At 38.0% G+C, this 16,915-nt stretch overlaps 1 protein-coding gene across 3 annotated transcripts in view; it reads left to right on the top strand.

The window, feature by feature from the left end:
* LOC126413549 (uncharacterized) overlaps positions 1-16,915 on the top strand; it is a 241,448-nt gene that overhangs the window by 141,972 nt on the left and 82,561 nt on the right. For all 3 annotated transcript variants that reach the window (XM_050083275.1, XM_050083273.1, XM_050083274.1), the window contains one exon: positions 7,788-7,966. In XM_050083275.1, the coding sequence (XP_049939232.1) occupies positions 7,788-7,966 (179 nt within the window). The remainder of the gene's footprint in view (positions 1-7,787; positions 7,967-16,915) is intronic.

The raw sequence follows: 16,915 nt of genomic DNA, 5'->3' as shown, positions 1-16,915 counted from the left end.
CTCTCTCTCTCTCTCTCTCTCTCTCTCTCTCTCTCACACACACACACACACACACACACACACACACACACACACACACACACACACTCATATACACATACGCAAGTACAGCTCACATGCACGACCACTGTCTGGGTGTCAACATCTCCTCTGTATTCTGTACTCATTAGACTGTTCATCCCATTCATCATCAACTCTTGTAATTCTTCTTCACTTTCACTGAGAATAGCAGTGTCAACGAATCTTATCATTGGTATGCTTTCATCCTGAATTTTAATTCACTCTGGGACCTTTTTTTAATTTTTATTTATTTATTTTTTTCTTCTGGTATTGCTTCTTCGATGATTTAGACTCAACAGTAGGGCCAAAAGACTGTATTCCTGTTGTACACCCTTCTTAATCCACTTCGGTCTTGGTTTCCCATTCTTATTGTTCCCTCTTCTTTTTGCACATTGTCTGTATCACCCACACCTCCAGAGCTTACTCCTATTTTCCTCAAAATTTTGAACATTTTGCATCATTTCACATTTCAAAGGCTTTTTCTAACTCGCTATGTTTATAAATATGTCTTCATTTTTCTTAAGTTTTGTTTCCATTATCAGTTACAACATCAGAACTGCATCTTTCGTGTCTTTACCTTTCCTAAAGACAAATTAACCATCGAATTAACAGGTCCTTCCATTCTTCGGTGTATTATTGTCAGCAGCTTGAGTGAACAAGCTGTTAAGCCGATTGTGCAATAGTTCTCGCACTTGTCTGCCCTTGTTATCTTGGGGATTGTGTGGATATCTGTCCGAAAGTGTCATGATATATTTCCAGTCTCATAGATTCTACACACCAACTTTTGAATAGTAATGTGATTTATAAACTCTGAAGATATATTATTTATCCCTTCTGCCTTATTTGATTGCTAGTCTTCTAAAGCCCTGTTAAACTGTAACTCTAATACTGGACCTCCTATATCTACCATATTGAGCCTTATTTCTTCATCTTTTATGTCCCCCCTCATAGAGTTCTTCAGTGTATTCTTTTCATTTATCCACCCCTTACTCATTGCTTAACAGTGGAATTCCATTGCACTCTTAATACTGAAGCCCTTGATTTTAATTTCGCCAAAGGTTTTTTTTGACGTTTCTATACACTGTCTTTCCGATGACCATTTCTTTTTCAATTTGTTCACATTTTTCCTGCAACCATTTCACCATGGTTTCCATGCACTTCCTATTAACTTCATTCCTAATGACTTATGTCATTGTATTCCTGTCATTCCCAGATGTTTTCGTATTTTCTACTTTCTTCTTTATTCATTCAGTTGAAGTATCTCTTCTGTTACCCAGGAATTCTTAACAGCTCCCTTCCTTGTACCTACGTTTATCTGTGTTTCCGTGTTTGGCCCCTTTCCGTGTTTGCTCTTTTAGAGATGTCAATTCCTCTTCAATCGAACTGCCTACTGTGGTATTTATTAAGCCAATATCAACAGCCTCATAGAACTTCAAATGCCTCTCATCATTCCTCAGTACTTCAGTATCCCACTGTCTTCCACATTGATTGTTCCAGACAATTCTCTTTAACTTCAGTCTACTCTTCAGCATTACTAAATTGCTATCTGCTTCTGTATCTGCTGCTGATAGTGCCTTACAATCCAGAAACCGATTTTGGAGTCTCTGTCTGACCATTACATAAACCAGCTGAAATCTGCCTTTCCCAAGCATACCTTCTCGTCTTGTGATTTAGAGTATTCACTATTACCATCTGAAATGTATTGCCGAACTCAATTAGTGTATCTCCTTTTATTCCTGCTACCAATCCCATGTTCTCCCACAACACTAATCCATTACCACATTTCAATCCCCCATAATAATATAATTATCATCCCTGTTTCTTCCTGAATTACATGTCCATTATTATCATCTCTCTTTTCATACTGAATTGTGTGTTCGTTATTGTCATATACTTTCTCCCCTCCTTGTGACATTGACATGCATATTGGAACTATTGCTGTTGGCATTGGTTATCTGTCGATTCTGATGAGAATAACCCTTTCACTGAACTGTTCACAGTGATCACTCTCAGCCATATATTTCTATTCATAACTAATCCTACTCTTGTTCTATAGTTTTTTACTGCTGTTGTTCTTACCCTATATTCATCTGACTAGAAATACTTACTTACATTCTTGCCATTTCACTTCACTGATCCCTACTGTAACTATTCTGGACTTTCTCATTTCCCATTTCAGATTTTTTTGGCTTCCCTGCCACATTCAGACTGATGACATCCCACACTCAGACCCGCAGAATGTTACAAATTCATTGATTATTCTGTCTTTGTCTCGTGATTATCTCCTGCATGGCAGTCTGAATGAAGGACTAATCTAGAATCTTTTGCCAGTGGAGAGTCCATCATGACACTTTTTTCAGGTACAGTCACATGTCCTGTATATACATGGTGTGTGTCTCAAATGCAGTGGTTTCTGTTGTCTTGTGCATCCTTATACAGTTGATCATTGCTGATTCTTCTGTCTTCTAAAGGCAGTTCCTCTCACCAAGGGTAATAAGTTACTGTAAAACTCTGTCCGCTCCTCCACCCTATTTGATAAGGCCGTTGGCAGAACAAGGGGGGGCTCCTTATACTGTATATCTTCAGCCGCCATTCCTGATGATTTTATTCAAAATTAAAGCAGTGGCTGGGTTCAAATCTGGGACCCACAACATTTTAATTACTGGACCTTAATATACTGTCTGATCAGTAAAAAATGCCTTAATTTTTTCAGTAAAAGATAGCTTAATTTTTTTTCAAAAGCGAAACTGTTGTGCTGCTGGTAAGGAGTTTCTTTTATCTTACAGCTTGCAGGGAAAGATTTTGTTGATGCAGACTAGCCAGCTGAAATACTTCTAACTAAACCTGAAAAATGATTATTAAATTTATCAAAGATGTCTGTCCTATTTGTTTTTAGTTGACAATTGCAGAAGTGTGTTTTTGTCAATTTGTTTGTAGTGCTGACAGTATGCCACATAGCTTTAAATTTGTTATTTTGATCTTTTATGTTGGATTTATTTTTAAGTTGTTTTGTCTTAGATATTATTTTAGAAAGGATCTTCTAGTAAAATTCAAATAACTGGGGAAGTTGGGAGCACCTGTTGTTACACTTTGCCCATAGGGAAAACTCTTGCTCATACATTATACTCCTACATTTTTTATGGTCCAGTTATCCTACATTGATGATGTACCTTGCCTCATTTTTCTGGGAAGGCATATTCAAGTAATAATATCTCAAGGAACGTTTTCTTGTCTATGTCATCTTACTTGTAAACATTGTGCCAGTACTGGGATTGAAGTAGATTTTTAAACATACTAATATGCTATGTTCTTTGATTCTCCTTACGTACATGGAAGAAGGTGTAAGTGTGTCCTTTCTGTGTGTTAAAGTAAGCCGAAACACAATACCCTGGTTTGTAGAGTGCCCATTTGACCAGTTCTGTACTACATTCACTGTACAGCTGCTCAGTTTCTGTCCGGGTTGGATCCTTAACTTTGTTTTGGACATTGCAAGCTGCCGGGAGGTTTGTGACATGCCCTACTGTGCACAAAATGTTTGCAAAATTTAGAATGACAATGACCTCTTTGCCTTTATGTTTGTAGGGATACATGACACTTCAAAGACCGTTCATGAACTTGGATGTGTTGCTACCAGGCTGCTTAATTTCAACAGCTCTATGTTTGTCAGTATGTAAATTATCAGTTTTGTTAAATGTGCTGAATTTGGTACCCCCCTCTACAAGTATTGGATAACTGTACACCCTGCTGTTTGATCTGCAGAAAAAGCCACCAGTTGAATAATTTTGATTTCTTTTCACTCTATATCAAATTGTATGTTTCAGATTTATTTAATGGGTGTCGTAACTTTTGCAGTCATATTAACCGTATCTCAAAAATCTGTTATTTTTGATGATTTGTTGTGATAAATGCCAAAAAAATGTATGTCAATGTTTAATGTGAGTTTCTTGTCAAACATCTGATTTCTCAAGTTGCAAAAAATATCCCCATCAGTGTTTTACAAAATTGTTAGTATCTGCCCTAATAATAACATGTTTATAAGACCAGGAAAGAAAAAAAGAGATGGTATTCCGTTCGTTGACAGGATACTCACACTGTTTGTAAATAGTAAGGATATGTACTGAATTGCATTTTCCAACTGTCTGTCACTGTACAGACAACTTCTAGTTTGAATTTGGTGAATTCACAGCTCGAAAGCTGTTTTTGATGTGTGAATCTCAGAAACTGAGACTGGAACAAAACCGAATGCCTTAAAACACCATGGTTATCCAACTGAAGGAGACGGCACACTTAAAACTTCCTTGGCTCAAAAAGTTCCTTGCCGTCATCATTTTTAGTTGGCACCTTTGCAGACATTCATCTGGCTGGAACTTGACACATTAGTCAGATGCTGTTTGCCTTTCCACCTAGAAAAAGTGAATGCCAGTGGATACCCTGCACATAACAGGAGAGTCAGAGATACCAGGCATATGGCTACATAGTTTTGCCACGAATGTTATGATTGTGTGCTCCATTAGAGATGTGGTTGGGAGGGGGAAGTACATAGTTAAAAATACAGTAACTAGTTGCAGTTTTACACTTGGCTCATGCAAGCGGGCCAGTTAATCTTGGAGGGGAAATAAAATATCCTTTATTTAAATGAAAATGTGGAAAGGTTTGTTTCACAACCTAGTACCTATACATTTGTTATGTACATTAGATTCACTGTAAAAAATCTAATGTAGATAAAGGGAATGTTTGTACTTGCCAAACTTACGAATATGTAAACTTTGTTGGCCAAAAGCGTATTTTGCGACCCCCTTTCCCCCCCCCCCTATATGCGCCTCAGCATCTCCACTGTGTGGTGAGTAGCAACTATCATTTTCATAATATTGTTTAAATATGTAAATATTTGTTATTGGAGCCAAGAATGGAATGTGAAGCAGGTGAAGAAGACAATACAGCTCTCAGAATAAAAGATATTGTCATCAGCAGTGAAAAACAAGATACAATAAAAAAATTCATTTGTAAAGATGCATCGTGTAGTAACAAAGTAGTACACGATCCAAGTAACACAAATTTGGCTTTATTCATAAACGACTGAACAATAACTGAAATAAGCCTCTGGTGAATCCATACATTACGAGACTCAGAACAACTGGTATGAATGGTATGTACGACTGAATGAACTTAGAGAGGGTCAGTCAGTGCTGCTCCACACTGAAGCACCAAAGAAACTGTTACTGGCATGCGCATTCAAATACAGAGATAAGTAAACAGGCAGGACATGGTGCTGCAGTCAGAAACACCTATATAAGACAACAAGTGACTGGCGTAGTTGTTAGATCGGCTACTACTGCTACAATGGCACGTTATCAAGATGTAAGTGATTTTGAACATGCCGTTTTAGTCGGCACACGAGTGATGGACACAGCACCTCAGAGGTAGCGAGGTGGTGAGGATTTTCCCATATGACCGTTTCACAAGTGTACTGTGAATATCAGGAATTGGTTAAAACATCAAATCTCCACCATCTCTTTGGTCGGAAGAAGATCCTACAAGAATGGGACCAGTGAAGACTGAAGAGAGTTGTTCAACATGACAGAAGTGCAACCTTTCCGCAAATTTCTGCAGATTTCAACGCTGGACCATCAACAAAGGTCAGTGTGCTAACCATTCAACGAAACATCATTGATATGGGCTTTTGGTGCTGAAGGCCCACTCGTGTACCCTTGATGACTGTACGACAAAAAGCTTTACACCTCGCCTGGGCCTGTCAACACCAACATTGGGCTGTTGATGACTGGAAACATGTTGCTTGGTCAGACGAGTGTCATTTCAAATTGTATCAAGTGGATGGACGTGTACAGGTATGGAGACAACCTCATGAATCCATGGACCCTGCATGTCAGGAGAGGACTGTTCAAACTGGTGGAGGCTTTGTAATGGTGTGGAGCATGTGCAGTTGGAGTTAACATGGGAGTTACATGGGACACCTTATACATCTAGACGTGACTCGGACAGGTGACACATACATAAGCCTCCTGTCTGATCACCTGCATCTATTCATGTCCGTTGTGTAGTCTGACGGACTTGGGCAATTCCAGCAGGAAATGTGACACCCCACACGTCCACAATTGCTACAGAGTGTCTCTAGGAACACTCTTCTGAGTTTAAACACTTGCGGTGGCCACCAAACTCCCCAGAAATGAACATTATTGAGCATATCTGGGATGCCTTTCAATGTGCTGCTCAGAAGAGATCTCCACCCCCTTGTACTCTTACAAATTTATGGACTGCCCTGCAGGATTCATGGTGTCAATTCCCTCCAGCACTACTTCAGACATTAGTCGAGACCGTGCCACATCGTGTTGCGGTATTTCTGTGTGCTCGTGGGGGGAGTGAAACGGGGGTGAAAGTTTTTATGGAAATATTTCATTGTGCAAGCATTTATGAAGCTAAATTCTATGAAAATTTGTATTTGGCTTCTCTGTTAGAAATAAGACATATGCATGTCACTGTCTTTGGAAATTCAACCACTAAGGAGGTAATGTAGTAAGTGAAAGGTTTTTTGAAAATAAATAATTATGAAATAACTACTAAAGAATTTTTAAGACTTTGTATATTACAATTTGTATGTAATTTCTTGGTTAGAAATAAAAAAAATACTTGTTTCAATATTTCTGGAAATTCAACCTCTAAGGGAGTGCAATAGGGGATGAAAATTTTTAAGAAAGTATTTCATTACTGTAAAAAATTTTTTAAACTAAATTTATGAAAATTGGTACCTCATTTATCAGATTGATATAAAGAAATATTTGTTAGGGGATAAAAGCTGTTATGGTAATATCTTCACAACAATGCAAAAGGCATGATTAACAAAAACTTTGGGATTCAGCTAACAAAATCATTTTTTGGTCAAAAGTACATATGGAAAAGAGCGTGCTTGCATGGCCTTAATTAGCATGAAAAGCTTAGAAGATGTTCCAATTTGTGAACATCATAAAGATTCAATTAAATAAAAACAAAAACAAAATCTGCAGGCCATACAGTCTATGCGGGTGAAACATCAAGTGCTAAGCTAGTTCAAAATATTTGCCATAAAAGTTAATTATGTCAATTATAACAGCACCCAATAATGATTGATCATCTATTACAAGTTCGCTCTCTCAACTTGAGTAGCAGTAGGTATGGAGTGTATATTAATTTTTTAACTAACGAATAGTGCTGAAAGGACTGTGACAACTGCATTTGTGTTGATGAATGAAACTTAAGCAGGTTTAAATACGTTCTGACATGCTTTGGTGATTTATTCATCAGGTGCCAGCTGGCCAGTTTTGTATACTCTGTGCTTTATTTGTAAAAAGACTTTATAGGTTGACACCGTCAACTTGAAAAACAATATTCATAATTGTGCAGCATTGTATGTATACAGCAGTAGTGTAAAATGGACCACAGGTGTCAGAGGGATTGTAATAAAGCTTTAATTATAACCTGAAAAATAAAGTTGTATAATAATCTTTTGTTTGTTTGTAGACACGTCTGCAGTCCTGGTACAGATTGAAATCCAATTGAGGCAGTATTTTAACACCCCCGTAAGCCAAAACAAAATGGTATAGCTCACTGATGGAATGGAAATGGGCTGTGCCATTTTGTAGGCTTTGTACAATGAGTACAGTGGTAACTCTGTACTTAAAAGAAGAGTTAATTTCATTCACCTAAGAGACAAAAAAATTTTCTTTTTGTTGCAGGGTGTTCTCAGACCTTCAGTTTTTTCAAAAATGTTACAAAGGAAGCAAATAGAAGAGGTTAAATCAGCAGCTATTCCTGGCTTAGAAGTATGCCCATTCTGTGATTTTGCTTCCATTCCTCCAGAAGAAGATAAAATATTTCGCTGTCTAAATCCTGAATGCATGAAAGAATCTTGCAGGTGAGTGATAGTTCTTCATCAGAGTTTCTCATTCTGCTGCATTGAGAAGACAGAACTACTGTGTAGGTTATTGTAAATTTGCCTTGCACAAACATGCAGAGATTGAGATATATTATAAGAAGACACAAAACTTTACTACTAGTGAAACATTTGGATATTAACTAGAGATATGGTGCATGGTAACTAAGTAATTACAAGACAGAATAGAACTTTCATTGGACATCTCTACAGTGGAATACTCAATTCCCAGAGGATTCCAGGTTCAGCTCCAGGTAACACTGAGGAATTTATGATTATTATTTAGTAAAATATGGAATAGTTTATATTGCTGCCCTTGCAGATATTCGCACTGTGCAACTTTAAACACAGCCTTTAATTATGACAGCGTGCGGTTGATTGCACATAACCATTCAACTGTGTAGGTATCTAGTAGGATCAGTTCCAGTGAGGGACTTGGTAAACATAAGGGCAACCTAAAAACTCAGTCACAGCTATATCTGCCTTAAGCCTGCTCATTTCTGATGATTCTGATACGGAACTCCTGATTTCTGCAATATACATTAAAAATAAATATTAGCAATGTGGAAACCCTTTGTTGGAGTTTCCATATTTCCGTATTTTTATTTTATTTTATTTTATTTTTTTCTAACATGGCTGCGTTGTCAGCAGCAGTTACAAGGTAAAATTAAAACCATTACAGCCCTTGGTCACAAGATAAAGTATTCATCTTGCATCCGAGGGCAGTAATTGTTTTAATTTTATTATTATTATCTATACACATTATAAAAGGGGTGTGTGTGTGTGTGTGTGTGTGTGTGTGTGTGTGTGTGTGTGTGTGTGTGTGTGTGTGTGTGTGTTTCCACATCTCCTCCTAAACCACTGGACTGATTTCAACCAAACGTCGTTGTCGTATATCTTACTGTCAGGCAACAATTGCTGTGGGGGTAGGAAACACCTACCTATCATAGTTCAGGAGATATGTTGCCATAAACAATTAGATGCATGAAAATCAGCTGCATCATGCATGGGGTTCAAATGTGTTATTTCTGTGGTGCTAACTGTGTTCATAATAAACTCGCAGGTATTATCCAAATATGCTGCTAAATGCACCTACAAAAATATGTCATTATGCCACACACAGTTCAGGAGATATGACATCATTAACACAGAGATGCATGTAAAACTAACCCATTGTGGATAACATTTAAATTTATTACTTCTTTGGCACTAAATCTATTTGCAACACATTTTGTAGACAGTATCCACATATACTGCTGAACCATTGAATGTACCTGCAAAATTGTACCATTATATGACTCATAGATCAGGAGGTATGACGTAATTAAGCACTGACCTCCTCCTCCTTCTTCTTTTTTTCCTTCTTTTTTTACTTTGGCTGGCAAAAAAGTTCCTTTTTGTTTTCAGTTACAAAAACAAAGATAATTTGCACCTGAATCCAGATCTAATTTCTGTACCAACTAGTTTTCATGTAATAGTAGATTTTGTAAATGCTTCCAGCAACCAATGTATTATATGTAATATATGAACATTGTAAGTCGCACTTTCACTAACATGTTGAAATCTTACTGAAGTCCACATAACTATATGACCAAAGATTTTATAAATATTTGCTGCCAACACGTGTAAATATCACGAGCCCATAGCTCATACTCCTAAAATTTCTAAATGCAACAGAAAAGCGAGCCGATCACTGTTCATACATATCTCCTTACTGCTCCAGCTCTGGCAAACAAATGACCGTAGCCAAGGTGGTCACCACCCTTTTGTGCCCTCGTACTGTCATTAGCAAAATTTGCATACTTGCATTTTCCGTACATACTAAAAACTATTGATCTTATTCTACACATATGAATCATGTATTGAAGAAATTGAAATTTTCTCAGCTTTCTGCTCCTGTCCATTTTTTGGCGAGTTCACTAGTTTGCTCAATAATAAAGGTTTTGTAATTATTAAAAGCAAAATATTTATAAGTCAAGAACAAATACAGTTAATACAACTAAATACATTTATACATAAGTACCTAAGCTGAAATTTATCTGCTGCTCCTACTTTCATTATATTGTTAATCATTTAGTGTAAAATTGGAATTTTTTATGCCAGGAATTTATATTTCAGCGTTAAAGTTCATTGTAATTTTAAAACCTTTGTTATTGAATAACTTAACATAATCTCACCTGAATGAGGCTGCATTTCACGCGCACACTCGTCCCATTTTCTTCTGAAACCTTCTTGGATGAGCTGCTTATTGAATTCATCTCTATTTAATTGTCACTGTGGTCATTCATTTCCATCATGGCACATCACCCCTTCCATGCTCCTTGCCAACAACTAAACACACCAGATTTCTGCAGCTGCTCAGCTAAATGGGATTTCTCGTACTCTGTCTGCCAGTCACTGAGCCTGAATGCTACAATCTTCCGCTGGACCTTGCTCTCACTCGTGGTAAAGCCCCATCCCTGTCGTGGTTCACCTTTTGAGTCCAGCCCAGTGTTGCCGGCACGCCCCTTCAGCTATAAAATACTTGTGCACTGTTGCACTCCTTTTCCTATAACAAAAAGAGGCATGCGTAGGGATAAGGGTTGGCCAGGGAAGTATAATACAGCCATCTTGTTATCTGTTTAGATAAATGATCTGAGAAACAGGGTGAACAGCAGTCTGCAACTATCCGCTGATGAAACTGTAGTATAGAGAAAAATGTCATCGTCGAGTGACTGTAGGATGATACAGGATGACACAAACAGAAGTACTGTTTGTTGTGATGAATGGTAACTTCCTCCAAACATCTAGTTTGCTTAAGGACTGTGAAGACAAGGTGAGAGAAATTATGGCCTGTGTAAAGCTGTGTAGACAGGGATTTTTGCCTCACACCATTTACTAGGGGAACAGGGTAGGGAATGACTATAGTCTGAATAAAATCATTTGTAAGTTGATGTCTGTGTCTGACTCACCACTACAATGCTACCACATTGGCTGCTGGCTGCCTCTCGGTTGTAGGTGACACACAAACGCATTTAGTCACTTCACAGGCACTGTTACTTACATCTAATATGGAGCAATGTTGGCAGTGGCCACCATGAGGTACGACAGGAATGTGAGATGCTCTGTTTACAGCTGATTTTAAATGACCAATGACTAAACTGCAGCAGATGACTTGTTTTGTAGCCTTGAATTTAAACTCATGTCCTAACCTTACCACCGCCTTGTGATGTGCTGTGTATCCGAGAAAACAATCGTCAACAAGTATCAGTCACTCTTGCTTTGTTCACAGCAATTCTTGCTATCCTCTATGAGAAAGCTCAAGGCAGAAAAATTTCAGCGTCAGCACTAAAAGCAAACTGTAATTGCTCTTTTATTACATACCGGAGATTATCCTCATATTGGCTGCACAAGCTGACTTGTACCAACAGCAGTTCTGGTTGGCACTTGATTACACGTTATTGGTGACAGACAGATTCTAAACAAAAACTGAATGATAAAAAAAAAAAGATTAAATAAAAAAGTTAAGTTGATGAAAATGAAGTGGCAAAGGATTAGAAATTTTAGAAAATACATCTAAACCAATTAATTGATAAAGATTTAAAAATAAAAAATTTCAGAGCATCCAACAAGGTTTGAACCCAAGACCTTCTATACATCAGTAATGTATCTTAACCAGTCTGCTGTGCCAGCATTCTGCATTAAACCACTATGTTTATGACTCTGCAGAACCAGTCGCAACAATGATTTGTTGCCCTGAAACATTTCAGCCCCACACAATATCTTATGAAGCTTAACTTGTGTAGGCCAATCCCTGTGATGATGACAATTGTGTATGTGATGCCAAATCATGTCTTGTGCAAAAGGATCCATATAGCAAGACAAGGAACTGCAAGTGAAGTGAATATTTGCTGTAGCATTTTGGCAGCATCAAATGGTTTGGATGTGACATTGAGCATTCTGATCAGAGGAAGTGTCAACCAACAAGTAATTTTAATCAGACTGTAATAGTGCTACAAAGCACCCTCTGCCATGCACTGAGTGGTGGTTTGCGGATTATGTATGCTACTGTAGATACAGATGTGTGGGTAGCAGTTTAAAGTTCTCATACATCTTTGGATTAATGACAATGAGCACTCGGAACGGTAGAAAATTTATTCTTATTGTTGAGAAGTGCTGATTTTAGTCTAACTTTGCTGGAATCTGTGAATAAGTGCCACTCATTTACACAGGAATGCTGGACCCAGTATCATTAAAAAAGTCATCTTCAGTCAAGAAATATTCAGAAAAAAACACAATAAACAGTTGCTTTCTTATACCAAAGAAGAACATTCTGTCCTTCTCATCGTGAAAGTAAAAGCCCAGCCTGTTGCTTCTATAAATTTAAAGATTATTGAGATCCTCTTGAGACAAAAAGTATTATTCATGTGATCCACAGTGATGATGTAGTGTTTGGTCAGCATGCATCTCTCTTTCACTCTCTTCTTCATGTTCCTCACTGTATTTGTCTTGAATCAGTCAGATCCTCAGGAGGCAGTGGTATTGGCAGTTTTTTCACCATGACACACAGGGCATATAGCAGATGGTAAATTAGGAATTTGGCAAGTGTGTGCGCGGGGTGGGGAGGCAGCAGACAGCAGTTCTTGTACTGTTTGCCAACCTTACACCCGAAAAAATTTCAAAACATAACTTGACAAGAGGAATCAGTTTCAATTTTTGTAATTTCAGTGTCATGTATCCACAGATGTAACAAAAATAACTTGTGCTACATACACAGATATGTGGTGTTTCCTTTTTCTGGATTAACACTAAACATAAACTTGGTGGCTTGAATGATTGCAAGAATTGTCGATTGAAAATGGGCCAGCAATTGTAAAACTAGTTAGAGATAAGTAAATCAAATAATAGCAGTGCAATGTCTGCTTCCAAAGCAAAACAAAAATTGTAACATGTCTTTATTACCTGCTCACGAGTTATAAAATGATGGTAGTTAATACTGGTAGCTGTGTATGCAACTGTTCCTGTATAGTACTGTGTATAATGAAGTTCTGATGATGCCAAGAAATTGTAGTATTGTATACAGGCCTACAGAGAATCTGTGCTTCATGCAGGGACTGGCAGTTGACTGTCAACTTAGGCAAAGATACCTTATACTTACTGAAGATCAAAATTTAGCATGGACTTTGATGCAAGAGGCTTTTAGTAGTTGTCACAATGAAACTGTGTCTCAAAATCTGGCAGAAATCACAAGGAGATTCTGGTCATTTGTAAAGTACAGCAGTGGCAAGACACAGTCAGTACCATCACTATGCAATAACAATGGTGATGTTATTGATCACAGTGCTACTAAAGCAGAGTTAACTAAACAGTTTTCCTTCACAAAAGGAGATGAAGTAAATATTCCAGAATTTGAATCAAGAACAACTGCCAAATAGAGCAACTTAGAAGTAGATGTCCTCGGCGTAGTGAAGCAGCTTAAAATACTTGAGAAAGGCAAGGTCTCTCAACTAGTTAAGTTCCTTTCAGAATAAGCTGATGCAGCACCCCTATACTTTGCAATCATATACAACTGCAGACTTGTAGAAAGATCCGTAGCCAAAGACTGGGAAGTTTCCCAAGTCACATCCTTACCCTACAGTGTTTCCTTTTTGTGTGTATGTTTGTATGGTTATTTGATTGTAACACCATGAGTAGTGAACATAGCATGGCGAATCTGTCAGTTTGATGTGGTCGTAAGTTACCTTTCTTTGTTTTTCTTCACATACAGCTGCCTTTTTGTTTTGTTCTCATGGTCCGGCAACTCTGTACTGCAGCCATATGTAAACTTATTCTTCTTGACTTCGCCTCCAGCTACAATGATACTGTAAGAAGGTGTCTCTATTTCCAGCTACTGAATGATGAACATGTCTTCAACAATAATCTGCTGTATTGTTTCAACTATTTACACAGTTGTGAAGACAGTTCCAACTATCAATAACTCATTACTTAGAGTATGTCATTCAGTACATCCGACCACACCGAACTGAACTTAAGGTCTAAGATTTTACAATCTTCATTTGTCTCGAGCTGTTAGGTTGTAGTATTTCTGTTTTCACTGAGGTGTTCACAACTCCTCCAAGGGGTGTCATCAAGGAATAAATGTTGATGTGCAGGAAGTGTTTCCATGCTCCCCATGCCTTGCCCCTGTTGTGTTGTCACTGCATATACACCATCTGCACATATCACAGATTGGGGCATACTCTTTATATTTTTCACACTATATAGAATGTTTATAAAAGACACGACCATCTTTGACCAGCATGAGTGTCTTCAGTGGAGCATAGGCCACTCTCACGAATATCTTTGCTACGCTACAGATGCCCCACAGAGAGGAAAGATGTCGTGTAAAACTCCTTTAACATACTCTTTGCAATTAAATGTCACATATTTGATACCCTTATGACTCCTCACACCATTCAAGTTTTAGAGGGGTGTATCCAAACTTTTTCCTCATCCTCAATATAACTATTTTTCAACCCCAAATCAAAGTTTGAAATTTCTTTATGCTCCAGAGTGTGGCAAGAAGTTTCTTCTCTGTGGCTGTATAATTCATTTCGTGCTTCTTAAACTACAATTTGTGAATGCAGTTGTTCTGTGTTCTATTTCATGGTCACATTCTCCTTGGAATAATTCTGGAAGGTTCATGCATCACAGGATGCTTCAAAATAGCTGCGCTCACAAATACCTGTTTGGTATTACAAAATGCTTCTGCTGTACCTTCATTCTACAATTATTTTGCTTTCTGTTGCAACAAACTTAACGTGAGTGGGTCATTCATAACCTTCCATGAATATAAGTGATAAAACCCTGCTAGTAACTGCCTAACATCCTGTGGCTCTGGAAATCTTTACAGTTCTTATCCTATTGGGGTCTGGCTTTATACCATTTACTCCCACTAAATGTCCCAAAAATTTATGTTATTCTCTACCAAAATGAGATTTTGCTAACCTAATCAGTAGTACAGTAGTACAAGTTTATATGCCAACTAGCTCTGCAGATGATGAAGAAATTGATGAAATGTATGACGAGATAAAAGAAATTATTCAGGTAGTGAAGGGAGACGAAAATTTAATAGTCATGGGCGACTGGAATTCGTCAGTAGGAAAAGGGAGAGAAGGAAACATAGTAGGTGAATATGGATTGGGGTGAAGAAATGAAAGAGGAAGCCGCCTTGTAGAATTTTGCACAGAGCATAACTTAATCATAGCTAACACTTGGTTCAAGAATCATAAAAGAAGGTTGTATACCTGGAAGAATCCTGGAGATACTAAAAGGTATCAGATAGATTATATAATGGTAAGACAGAGATTTAGGAACCAGGTTTTAAATTGCAAGACATTTCCAGGGGCAGATGTGGATTCTGACCACAACCTATTGGTTATGAACTGCAGATTGAAACTGAAGAAACTGCAAAAAGGTGGGAATTTAAGGAGATGGGACCTGGATAAACTGAAAGAACCAGAGGTTGCAGAGAGTTTCAGGGAGAGCATAAGGGAACAATTGACAGGAATGGGGGAAAGAAATGCAGTAGAAGAAGAATGGGTAGCTCTGAGGGATGAAGTAGTGAAGGCAGCAGAGGATCAAGTAGGTAAAAAGACGAGGGTTAATAGAAATCCTTGGGTAACAGAAGAAATATTCAGTTTAATTGATGAAAGGAGAAAATATAAAAATGCAGTAAATGAAGCAGGCAAAAAGGAATACAAACGTCTCAAAAATGAGATCGACAGGAAGTGCAAAATGGCTAAGCAGGGATGGCTAAAGGACAAATGTAAGGATGTAGAGGCTTGTCTCACTAGGGATAAGATAGATACTGCCTACAGGAAAATTAAAGTGACCTTTGGAGAGAAGAGAACCACTTGTATGAATATCAAGAGCTCAGATGGCAACCCAGTTCTAAGCAAAGAAGGGAAGGAAGAAAGGTGGAAGGAGTATATAGAGGGTTTATACAGGGGCGATGTACTTGAGGACAATATTATGGAAATGGAAGAGGATGTAGATGAAGATGAAATGGGAGATACGATACTGCGTGAAGAGTTTGACAGAGCACTGAAAGACCTGAGTCGAAACAAGGCCCCGGGAGTAGACAACATTCCATTAGAACTACTGATGGCATTGGGAGAGCCGGTCATGACAAAACTCTACCATCTGGTGAGCAAGATGTATGAGACAGGTGAAATACCCACAGACTTCAAGAAGAATATAATAATTCCAATCCCAAAGAAAGCAGGTGTTGACAGATGTGAAAATTACCGAACTATCAGTTTAATAAGTCACAGCTGCAAAATACTAACGCGAATTCTTTACAGACGAATGGAAAAACTGGTAGAAGCCGACCTCGGGGAAGATCAGTTTGGATTCCGTAGAAATGTTCGAACACGTGAGGCAATACTAACCTTACGACTTATCTTAGAAGAAAGATTAAGAAAAGGCAAACCTACATTTCTAGCATTTGTAGACTTAGAGAAAGCTTTTGACAACGTTAACTGGAATACTCTCTTTCAAATTCTGAAGGTGGTGGGTGTAAAAGACAGGGAGCGAAAGGCTATTTACAATTTGTACAGAAACCAGATGGCAGTTATAAGAGTCGAGGGGCATGAAAGGGAAGCAGTGGTTGGGAAAGGAGTGAGACAGGGTTGTAGCCTCTCCCCAATGTTATTCAATCTGTATATTGAGCAAGCAGTAAAAGAAACAAAAGAAAAATTTGGTTCAGGAATTAAAGTCCAGGGAGAAGAAGTAAAAACTTTGAGGTGCCGATGACATTGTAATTCTGTCAGAGACAGCAAAGGACTTGAAAGAGCAGTTGAACAGAATGGACAGTGTCTTGAAAGGAGGATATAAGATGAACATCAACAAAAGCAAAACGAGGATAATGGAATGTAGTCAAATTAAGTTGGGTGATGCTGAGGGGATTAG

This window comes from Schistocerca serialis, chromosome 1 (assembly GCF_023864345.2).
Source record: "Schistocerca serialis cubense isolate TAMUIC-IGC-003099 chromosome 1, iqSchSeri2.2, whole genome shotgun sequence".
In the NCBI taxonomy this organism is placed as follows: domain Eukaryota; kingdom Metazoa; phylum Arthropoda; class Insecta; order Orthoptera; family Acrididae; genus Schistocerca; species Schistocerca serialis.
Note: the sequence above shows the minus strand (reverse complement) of the source record. Positions and strands in the feature narration are given on the sequence as shown.